Here is an 11,622-nt window from a genome sequence, read left to right on the forward strand (position 1 = left end):
ACGGCGCTGCGGGCGGAGCGGCGCTCCCGGCGCGGGATGCTGCGCGGGCGCGGCCAGGTGCGGACGCCGCCCCGCGCTGGCCACGAGGTGGCGCTGTCGGCCCGCGGATGCCGCCGGCGCCGGGAGCTGTCAAAAGTCAAGGTCACAAATCGGCTTTTTTCCCCTCAAGGTCAAGGTTTCGGGCCTTCCCCGTCCTGTCATCGCCACGCAGCCCCCCCACCGCCCCGAGGAGGCATCGGCAGGCCGGGCAGCGCGCCCCCATCCCAGGGGTCGGCCGCCGGCCTCCATTTCCCGGCGAGGGCCGCAGCGCTGCACTCGTATCATCCTGGTCTTCCGCCCCCCGTCCCCCAGCGCGGCTGCAAAACCACTGTTTAACATTACCGAAACATTTATAGTTTAGGAACGCTGGTTATCAGGCGTGCCTGCCCGCAGATAAACACCGCCAAGAAAAATAAAACAAAATCCACCATCTATACACGAGATACATACTGAAAGACAACAGTATTACAATTATAAGACAGATCCGTTCTTTTTTTTTTCTATTAAGTGTGTGTAGGAATGGAAAAAATAAAGAGTGTTTCTTTCAGGTTTTATTACAGTGACTATTTTATTAACAGTATTAATACTACTATACTTCTACACGTCATGGGTTTTCATTTTTTTCAGTAGAAATATATAAAAAAAAAGGGTGCATAAGTACATTTTCACAGTGCGCTGATTTTTTTTTATTTACAAGATAGCTTCTTATAGTGAATAAAAACAAAATAATGTGCTGGTTGAAATAACTGATTGGATTAAAAGGTGCTGTAAAAAGAATCCCTAAACATTCTACTGCGGCCTCATAACAGACAATAAACAAGGAGAAACAACTAATTACTTATAGATCAAATATAGATTACATAAATCAAAATATTTCTGGGAAAAAATGTATTTCAGTTCGAAGTTCTTGGGTATTTTTTCCCAGGCCATTTTTTTTTCTACTGTAAAGAAATGCCAATATTCAAATATTAAAAATTTCCGGGGACTTAGAATATTAATTATTGAAGATTATTTCAGGTTTAAAATAGGCAGAGTCCTTTAAAATGTATCTATTGTATGGTCTGCAGGAGAAAAAAAATAAAATTAAAACCCCCAAACAGAAAAAAACCCCCAGTTTAGATGTCAAGAATTCATCTGTGGAAAACAAAAAATAAAACCAAAAGACATCTCCAAGCAAATATTTTCCTTTCTATCCTCACTATATTGTGATGTTTAGATTTACTATCAAGACAGATCCTCCACAGAACTTCCTTCATTACTGATGTCTCTGAAATCCTTATTCAGTACCTTCGAGGTTTATTATTACTTTTTGACAAAAAATGCATTGCTTAAAAACATACAGTAATTGTAATTGTTTCACTATGGTTTACCTGAGCAGTCATTCAACATACAGTTTGGATTGCAATGGAAGAAAACCAGATCATGTGTCCACATCGACCTCCTCACGTTAACCAGCTCTCGCATCGTGGCCACGAAGGGTCTTCTTTCAAATAGCAGGGTCCTAGAAGTATTTACAAGTTTCTCAGAAAATCGTGTCTAATTGAAAGTGTAACTCTCGGAGCTGGCCTTGTGGGATGTACAGTCTGTCAGTGATACTGGCTGGCTGTTTGGGATTTCAGGAGAACTGTCAGTTTTCACCATTTTGCTACAGCAATATTAAAAAAAAAAAAAAAAGAAAAAAAGGAGAAAGAAAGGCTATAATTCCAAAGATACAGATCTCTTGCTCTGAAAGAAGAGGTTCATTGTCTTTTCTCTGTTTAATTATTATTAATAATTACTTTAATCTGAACACACACACAAAAAAAAGTTCTGAAACTCTTGAATTGCTGCTTCTCCATTTTTAATCCATTAACTGGTAGTCTTCAATTTGTTGATCACTTTTTTCTCTTTGACCCTTCTGTTTTGGAACCAGATTGTGACCTGTCTCTCTGATAGATTTGTAGTTGCCGATATCCTCCTCCTCTTGTCTTTGGTTATGAATTTATTTGTAGCATATTCCCTTTCGAGTTCTTTTAACTGGACCTTTGTGTAAGGCACTCGTTTCTTTCTTCCACGTCTGTACGAGTTCGCATCCGAGGGATGAGAAACAACGTCTGGAACAGAAAAAGCGTGCAGGGAAGAGTTAGAAAATCGCTCGAACCGGCTAGGACATCTTCAAGAGATACAAGGACTAGGGTTAGAGCAACTCCTCCGCCTGCCCTGCTCCGATTTAGCTACTAAAGCCCGGCTCAGCATTGGGGACTCCTCTCTCCTGGCCGCCGCAGGCAGCTTTTAGGCAGGGAAAGGCTCATTTCTGTCAGACAGACAAATAATAACAAACCCCATAGAGCTCGGCCAGGGACTCTGGAAAGGATCGAGAGGGGCTACAGAGATTTACACAGCTCGCGTACTTCGTGGTCTATGGAAAATAATAGCACAGACCTTCCCGCGGCCCTTTTCAGCTGTTTCCTCTCCCGGGGCCGGCGCCGGGGCCGGCCAGGCGAGGCGGGATGCGCCGTGCGCCGGCGGGGGGCAGGGGGCGGCACCGGTGCCGTTCCAGCGGTCCTGGGGCGTGTGTGGACCGGGGCGGGATGGGACCGAGGACGGCGGGCGGGACGGTGAAGGGTCGGCCCGGGGCGGGTTATCACGGAGCCCTGCCGGCGGGACACCCGGGAGAGGCGAGCGGGGCAGGATGAAAAGAAGAGACAGGGGGAGCCATGCAGGTGTATTACCCGGGAGAGTGGATTTCCAGAGGTGAGGCGGCTGGCTCTGCTCCTTGGGGCAGTACACTTGCCCGTTCCACCCGTTCGTGATGGCCCAAGGCTGGTAGCTGTCCATGGGGAGAAGGGGGTCGTGGCGCGGCTCGCCGGGGCCGCCGATGGCGGGCACCACGGGCATATCCAGATAACCGGGCACCGGCTGGTAGGGCCCGGCGGCGTAGCCCTGGTAGAAGGCGAACTCCTTGGCCCGCGACGTGAACTCCTCGCCGGAGACCGAGGTGTCCATGTACTTGTCGGCGAAGCTGGAGGCGGGCTGGGCGCAGGACTTGATGGCGTTGTGGTGGGTCATGCGACAGGGGTAGTAGCCGCTGCCGAAGTAGCCGTAGGGCAGCGCGGCGCCGGAGGAGCTCTGCACGGCGGCGGAGCAGGGGCTGCACTGCTTGACAGTGGGCTCGGCCATGCCGGCGGCGGGGGCCTCGCTGGAGGTGTAGGCGGCGGCGCTGGGGGCGGCCAGGGGCGCGGGGTGAGCCATCAGGTTGCGGCAGGGGTTGGCCGCCGCCGCCGCCGCGAAGTTGCTGCCGGCGTGAAACCCGTCCATGTTCTTATTGATCTCATCCAGGCTGTTGTCGTAGAGGAACATGACGGGCTCGATCCAGCGGGGGTGGAGGAGCACGGAGGCTGTCATAGCCCGCTCCGCATTGAGACTAGTGGCTCTTTTTTAAAAGCCCCAAAGACTGAAAAAAGAGATACTCAATCTCCGGGACTTGACCAGGGCTGACGCGCCAGCGTCGCGCCAGGCCGGCCCTCATTGGCCCGCCCGCCCCCACGTGATATGCAAAGCAGCTGATAAACATCTGAGGGAATAAAGTGGAGATAATTAAATAACGCAATCAGCGCGCGGGGCTGGGTCCCGGCCCGGGGCGCGGGCACGGGTGCGGGCGCGGTCCCGCCGCCGCCGCGCGGGACGAGGGCGCCGCGGGGGGGGGGGGGGGCGCCCGTCCCTTCTCCTTCCCTCCCTTCCTCCCTCCGGCCCTCCCTCGCCACCGAGGCGTGAGCTTCTTGGCCCCGTTGTTGCCGCGGCGCACCCCCCGAGGTGCGGGGCTCCCCTTGGCACCCCGCCTGATTTCTCCTTGCGCCGCTTTCCTCGAGCCCTCCCCGCCCCGAGCGCCGCGGAAAGCCCGGAGGCCTCCCCTCGTCTCGGGGGGAAGATGAGCCGCACCCCTTCTACCCCTTCCTCCGCCGGCCTGAGCCGCCGCCTCTCCCCGGGGAGCGCTGGCGGGGCCCGTCCGGGTGACGCGGAGAGCCCACCGCAAGCCGAGGGAGGAGAATCGTTCCTCCGCGCAACGCTGGGACACATAAGGCTGTCGAAACGGAGCCTCCCGGGGTCTTTTCTGGGCGTTTTCCTCCTTCCTTCCCGCCCGTCGAAAGCCCAAGACCCATCTCGCTCCTCTCGCCACAAAGTCTCAGAAGTCAGATAAGAGGAACTGACTGGGAAATGCCCATTTTATTTATTATTATCTTTTAGGAAGGTCTTGGGAAGCGGGAGAGTTAACTGGATATTCATCGTGATACAGCTGTATTATTTGTTGCCGTAATAATAAAACCCTGGGCCTACGATTCGACTTGAATCTTTTTCGGCTGTAAAATATCACGTCGGCTTGCATGGTGTGTGCACGGACTCACGGCGTTTTTTTGTGTGTATGTGTGTGCTGGGAAAACAAAATGGATTATCGGCTGAAAAATAGGGGTTTTTTTGAAGGCCGTACGACTTTGCAAGTGAATGCTAGGAATAAAACCCCAACAACTCCGTTCTCTTTTCGGGATGAATTTTTCATAGGGTGAAATAATTTCAATTTTTAACATCCTCCCACCTCCCATCGGCGCGGATGCTGTTCGCCCCCAAGCTTTTCGCTCACAGCCTTGAACCCAGAACCCTCCATCACTGAGCTATCAATAAACTTGACCAAAAGCAGCGTTCGTCTCATCGTTAAGAGCTCTCAGCCCTCACGCGTGTGCACAAAACAGCCACAAATACTCCCATCCTGAAAACTAATTTTTTTCCCCCCCAATTGCGTGTTGCTTTGTTTTGAGTCTGACAGCTCGGCGTATTTATTGTCCTATTGTGCTTTCCATTGACGTTGTAGCATTGTTTTGCCCTCATGGCTACAAGCGCAGAGCAATCCCGGGACGTACATTGTTACCGAGCAGGCTTTTCCTTGCCTAGCGCGGAGCTGCCAGCCATGAGGAATAGCTCTTTGGCGCCCAAGGATATTTTTTCAAGGTGCTTTTTCCGTGCCCTGAGTTGGGATACCTGAAGTCTCTGTCATCCCCCTGCTAATTTGGCAGCATTTAGCCGCTTTTTTCCTTCATTGTAGCCAGTAAAATGTTCCCACTTTAACTTCGCACACTCTTTTCCGCATTTTTCCTCATGGCCAAAAGCAAATATTTATTCCACGCATATTTTCCCTTTTCTTTCAGGCTCCAGTTTTGAAACCTGTGGATTCCCCCGGCCAAGCATTGCTAGACTGCCATGAGTTGGTTCGGTTTGTTTCCTTTCCCTCTGTTTTCTCGAGGCTGCTTCTGAAAATCGCTTTGCAGGACGAGGGAGGAGAAGTGGGAAGGGGAGGCAGCTCTATGGGGCAGCGCTGTTTTACATACGGGTTAGACACGGCTAGAGGCCAAGGTCAAGTTGAAAGTTGCAGTCTAGCCAATGTGAGAACTGTCATTCACGGCCCGAAGATCTGTCTGATTTGTTAAAAAGCGGGTAGCCATGAGAACACTAATCTGTCCAGCTCCCCTCTACCCCCCCTCCCCAGCCCGCCCCCACTCTCCAAACTCCCCTCACGCTCAGCCGCAGAGAGTTTCTCGCTTATCTGCCTCTACTTTTCAAGCTCCTTTCCTTAAGGAGGGAGAAGACTTGTGAAGCCGTAGCTTTCAGCCCCGGTGCAAACTGTACGAGTAGTGTGTGTGGGGTGTCCGGGCGGGGGGCAAGGGGGAGCATCCGGTCTGCTGACTTTTGGTGGTTGTTATTTTGTTTTGTTTACCCTCCTGGGGCTGTTCCAGCCCTGTGTGCTAGAAGAAGAAGGGAGATTAGATTAGAGAGCTTACTTTTCTCCCTTCTCCGCATCTCTTACTCACTCTAGAGGTCTATTTAATAATTATGGAAGAAGGCCATGCTTGTCACTGATGATAAGAGCAGTAATACAACAGTCCTCTTCCCCTGTTTGCCATGATGTGAGGAAGATTTTGGGAATGGGGCTGTTTCCTCAAAATAGGCAAAAATGACATCTGCAGGGTGCAGAAAAACTGTTGTTGGACACGGGACTCCACGCTTTGTTTTGCCTTCCTCATTTAGATGACTTTTAATAAATTATTGGCACCGAGAGAACAGAAAAGCTTCGTCAGATATTTTTGATGCCCCCGATACCAAATTTTCTTTTCTCAGCTATAATTTCTTCCTACCTTAATGGGTATCTGCCACTAAATATTAGAAAAGAACCGTGAGGACTGACGGCATCGGGCAGAACAGATGTTCTTCAAAAATCTCGGACCTTGTAATCAACACCAAGGATAAAAACACTCCCGAGCCTACCCCCCTTGCCGTGAACATATACCATTCCCTACCACTTGTGGAAGAGCTTTTACTTTTCACAATGTAAGTCTTGGGATGAGCTGGATAAATTAACCAAAACTAAGGAGTTTACTTGAAGCCAGTATTTGATTTGAGCGTCTTTGGAAAAGTTAATTGGTAATAAAATTCTTCCATACATGCAACCAGCAGACCAATCAAAGCTTCTTCCAATTATTTTTTTGTCCTTTTCTTGTGAAATAATGTTAAAATACAGCACATACAAGCGCATGGTAGAACCATAGCGATTTCCAGGAGAACTAATGCAAACCTCCGAACTGCTTTGCATTTATATAGAGTGTGAAACAAGTTGGAGAGAAATACATCTGTTGAATCGTTTCCTCTAAAAAGAGTATTAATTCCTCGGGGAGCGGGTCTATGAACAACCATGATCAGTAGGAAGATTTTAAAAGGTCCTGAATCTTTTCATAGGCAGGCAATTTCTAACTGATGGTAGTCACCCATCGCGGTTCATGGCCATGCTCATCTCAGGCATTATAAAAGGCTGAAGTGGCATTTTTTAACCTCGTTGCATCGAGAGTGGTCAGAAGCATTTCACCCACTTTGCAGGTGTAAGCGAGAGCAGAATTTGGCCCTTACAAGTGCTTTGAAACAGGTCACTGTGTGTGTTCCTGACGCCACGAAGCTAAGAATAGTCTTGCTAGTGAGGACTGCAGCAATATGGCCTTAAACGTGAAAATATAAAGTATTTTTAAACCTTTTTACGTGATAGGAATATGGCCACTCATTCACTTCTAAAGAGGCCCTAAGATTTCTCTTAGAGAAACCAGAAGTCCTCTCAGTGGAAAGGCAAGTTTTGAAAATACGGAATTTGTCGGCTCAGTATCTAAAAAGCTTTTTTCCCCCTCCCAGACCCGTCTTTGTGTGATAACACACACGCACCCTCCGCAGCCCTGCCGCGGGAATGCCCAGCTGAGGAGAACAGTGATTTCTTGTTGGTTAATCACAGTCTACGGATACAGAAAAAAACCACCAAAAAAATCCAGCCCAACCCCAAACTTTTTCCCGAAGAAATCCACTCTTACTTTTCCTTGCACTGCTTAGAGCTAATTAATAAGCATGAAGGAAAAAAATCGCGTCTGATTGCTGAAAATATATGTTTGTCACGGAGTTAAATCCCTCTAAACCCGCTAAAATATTTTAACTGATAATGGAGGAGCTAGAGGGTGATCTTAGTCACTAATAATAATCGTCCTGAAGAGCTCAGGATTCTTGGAAGAAGCGGGAGTAAAGTGATAGCAAGACCAAGAGCCTTAATCGAATTTGATTTTCATGAGCAAATGAAATTTACCTGCCAGAAGGGTAATTTGGAGCAGTACTGTCACGGCTGTTTTCTTCCACAATTTCTAAAGCATCAGGGATTGAGATAAACATTCCTGAGTCCGTTTTAAATACACTGTGTCTTACAGGATATTCATGTGTTTCTAATGGAAGTAAGCAGCTTTACGAGCGGGTTTCGCAGGACATCTTAACTCTCTCCCTCCCACTGCGTGCTAAGGGGGGTGCTGTGATAATTACAAAATAAGAAGAATTTGTACCAGCAAATGCAAAAGGGGAAGAGCTCGGGAAAATTTGTGAAGGCGTCCTAAAAATCCTCAGACGCACACTAGATACGAACCTATCTATTTCAGTCGACCCAAGGACTCAGACGGCACCTCCTATGAAAAAGGTGTGCTGGAAAACAATGTCACCGCTTTCACCCCAAGTATGGGACACGGTCTAATATTAATGCAGTCAGGTCTCAGAAGATCGTTTCACGCAGTGGGTTTTTTTGGGTTTGGTGTTTTGTTTATGATTTTTTTTTCTCCTATTTCAGCTTCTGAAAACACGCTGGAGGTATTTAATGTGATTAGAAATTAAAATGGGAATGATCCTGAAAACTGTCTCGCAGGCGAGCTCTCTTTTCTAATTTATTTTGCTTTGCTTTACATTTTTTCCGTAGTATTTTCGGTGGAGAGGGGGTTTGCGGTAGCTTTCGGCTTATATGTGGCGGGTGGAAGCAGCTCAAGTCTGGCATTGGATGTTAGTAGCCCACAGAAAATATTTTACTTAAACTGCCGTGTAAATGCAGGGATGAGGAGAAGCCTTTGCCGGCTCTCTGTCAGCCGCAGGCTGCTTGAACATAGTGATAAAGCGCCCACTTATAATTTCAATTAATTTTGCCATGCACACTGAGGCGGACTCATTTGCCATCAAGTCTGCTCTTTTGCACCAAGAGTGGTGAGAAAGTATTTATTTTTCCCTTAGCAAATTCTGATAAGGAGGAGGCCTGGCTGGCTGTGCAGTAGTTTATCTGGTCGATTCCATCATCTAGTTGTAATGTTCTGAACGTGTGATAGCAACAGATGACAAAATTATACTCAAGTTACTCTTCCTTGATATTCTTTGGTTTATCCTCAGGTTTTCGAGATTTAGCATTTTGAGGGTAAATTAATTTCTCACCTTATCTACCAGTAGGTCACATTCTTGAGAGAAAAGAAAAGAAAAGAAAAGAAAAGAAAAGAAAAGAAAAGAAAAGAAAAGAAAAGAAAAGAAAAATAAAAAGGTACAGTAAGCTACAATAACATATCCTCTCTATTTCTGCTGTGAGCTTGTAATAATTGCTACCACATGATCACATGGTGTATTGTTGCAGCCTGATTACAATTAAACTTATCCCTCCACCTTTTTCATTAGAGGAAGGAAAAAAAAGTTCTTCCTGAGCTTCAGGCCCACTTTGTGCTGTTTTATTTCCCTTTGAAAAGCTGTCGGAAAGAAGCCGAAGTCTCTCTTTCCTTTACAGTGCGAGAGAAAGCGTTTCCAAAAACCCTTTCTCACCATAACTTTCTTGTAATAGCGTGACATTTACACATTACATCCGACCAGGGGGGCTCAGGGGCAGAAGTGGACGCTGCTGCTCTCTGCAAGAAGTTGCACAGTCTTTATTTTATTTTATTTTATTTTTTTCACGCTGAGCCCAAAGTCGTATCTTCACCTAGGGAGGGAAACAGTGAAGCTCTCAGTGTAAAAGATGTCCGTGTGCAGTATCTAGAAAAAAAAAAAAAAAAAGAAAAAAAAAAAAGAGGGAGAGAGAGAAAAAAAATCATACAGGAAACATTGGACATGTTTGCCTTTACTGGAAGACAGCTGTTTGAGTACATTCTTCAAGAGGGTTTTTGGTTCCCTTTTCAGAAGTGGTTTGAGTGATTAAAACATTGACTTGATGGAGGCAGTTTATCTCTAATGTCTAGCTCTGTCTTACAACTCTTCTCCCTCTCTTTTTCAGCCCTTAGCTCCGTTGAGACTGTACATACTCGGGGCTGTATTCGCGGCTGTCTTAAGAAATATCTTAAGAGGGACAGGGACTCACCGCACTAGCGGGAGGGGAGGATGGCTCTAGCTGGAGGGTATCTGAGCCACGAGTGGGAATCCTGCCCGCGGAGAGGGGAAAAAAACCCCCAAACAACACCAACCACCGAAGCTAAAACACTGGATCTGGCAAACCCCTGCCTTGTCAAATGTGGTGGAGAGGGGCGGGAGCGGGCTCTGGAGAAGTGCCGTGGCTGCCGTCCCGTTTCCCTCGGGCTCCTCCAGCAGGCCGGGTGGTTGCAGCACGGCCTCGGGGCCCGCCCTGCCCTCAGCCCGCAGGGAAGGCCCGGCCGGCTCTGAGCGCCCGCCCGGCCTGGGCCCGGCTGGCCCAAAGGCGCGCTCGCACCTGCGCCCGGCCGCGCTGCCGCCTCCTGCCCCCGGGCAGCTCCGCCGTCCCGCCTCGGCTCCTCTTCATCACTCCTTCCAGCCCTCGAGCACGGACGGGGGTGGCTTTTGGCAGCCGGTATCTCTGCTCTGTGGGCGCACGGAGCGGCAGTGGGTGAGGAGGGAGGTGCGCGGTGCCGCGGGGAATCGCGCACCCACGGGCAGCAGGCGCGCACACCTGAAGCGAGCGCTGTGTCCCCTCGCCCTGGCTGGTGTGTCTGTGTGGCCGCACGGGTGCCTCTCGCCTTGGCACACCCTATGCTCATCCCTCTGCTGGAGCAGGAAGGGGAGCGGGGCGTCCTCTCCCACCCCTAAGCGCATCCCACCTCTGGCTTGGCTAGAGCCGCCTTCTTGCGTGGGTGGGACCCCGCAGGGACAGCCCTGGGGACACGTTTCACAAAAAGCAACGCACAGATCTGCACGGATCTGTGATCACTTTCGAGCAGGAAGAGGCAGCTGGATTCGGCTGAGTCCTCAGCATGCTAAAATGACCTTCATCCATGTCGTGGGTGCTCCCAGTACCAACCAACCACCTACCGGCAGAGCGCTCGCTACTCGATACCGTGATGTGATCCCGTCTTCACTGATTAGCTTTACATTTCACCAAGCACACGCATTTTTTTGCTAAAAGTTTATTTGGTAAAATCCCAGTAAACCCGGGGTCTAGAAAATGCGTTCTAGTGCCTAGAATACATTTCTCAGGTATATATAATACGTGCCGTCTTTCATGACAAGAGACATTTGCTACTCTTCATGTTAGATGGAACTAATGTCTTTCTATCCATACCGTGAACACATTTTCTAAATAGGAATTATACAGTGTTTTCCTTTAAACATAACACCAGCCAAATGCAGACTAGTCGATAACTTGCATCTCTGGGTAAGCATATTACTCCCTTTTTGCTGAATCATGAATTTTTCCAAAGCTTATTGTATTTTATGTCTTCTTTAGATAAGCAGTTACATATGTGACTCTGTTGAAGGCTAAATCCCATTCTTACAAACGCGACAGCTGACTGTACTTCCATGATGTTATTTACTCTGGAATCAGCTAAAAACTGAGAGTCGTGGCTCACCAGGAAAGGCAGGAGTGGAGTCAGACCCTAATTAACCCGCGCACAGCGGAGTCCAGCAGTTCACATCTGCCCACGCCTGGACTTAGATCTTCTCATCTGGGGTTCGAACTTCATCTGCCTGAGTGCGCCAGCTTGGAGCCCTTGAGGATGGCGCTAGCCAGACCACCGGCACCGTCTGACATTGCCACCCTGTGCCCCCACAGCCACTCCCACGCGTGGGTGTGGTGGTATAAACTCTTCCACCCTCGCCATGGACAGAGGAACGGGGGAAGAGCGGGGATGGTTTCAACCCAGCGAAAGCAACCCTATTGCAGTCCCGGGAGCCTTTGCAGAGATACCCGGGGAGAAGGAGCCAGGCTGGTGCCAAGGGACTGGACGGGAGCTGAGGGCACACGCCAAGATTCCCACGCTCCGAAGACAATTCGCA

At 49.1% G+C, this 11,622-nt stretch overlaps 1 protein-coding gene across 1 annotated transcript; it reads right to left on the reverse strand.

The window, feature by feature from the left end:
* Nucleotides 1-667: 667 nt before the first annotated feature.
* On the reverse strand, nucleotides 668-3,423 carry HOXA13 (homeobox A13). Its single transcript, XM_071429949.1, has 2 exons — nucleotides 2,751-3,423; nucleotides 668-2,132 (listed from the first exon to the last, which is right to left on the reverse strand). The coding sequence occupies exons 1-2, from the start codon at nucleotides 3,421-3,423 to the stop codon at nucleotides 1,888-1,890; spliced, it is 918 nt and encodes a 305-aa protein (XP_071286050.1). The 3' UTR covers nucleotides 668-1,887.
* Nucleotides 3,424-11,622: the final 8,199 nt, after the last annotated feature.

The sequence above is a fragment of the Agelaius tricolor genome, unplaced genomic scaffold (assembly GCF_023055355.1).
Source record: "Agelaius tricolor isolate 1412-34295 unplaced genomic scaffold, bAgeTri1.0.p SCAF_6, whole genome shotgun sequence".
Lineage (NCBI taxonomy): Eukaryota > Metazoa > Chordata > Aves > Passeriformes > Icteridae > Agelaius > Agelaius tricolor.

Coding starts and splice junctions, on each gene's coding strand:
- HOXA13 (XM_071429949.1), bottom strand. CDS start 3,423: ATGACAGCCTCCGTGCTCCTCCACCCCCGCTGGATCGAGCCCGTCATG. Junction 2,133..2,750: donor CTGGAAATCCACTCTCCCGG/GTAATACACCTG, acceptor TTTCTGTTCCAG/ACGTTGTTTCTCATCCCTCG.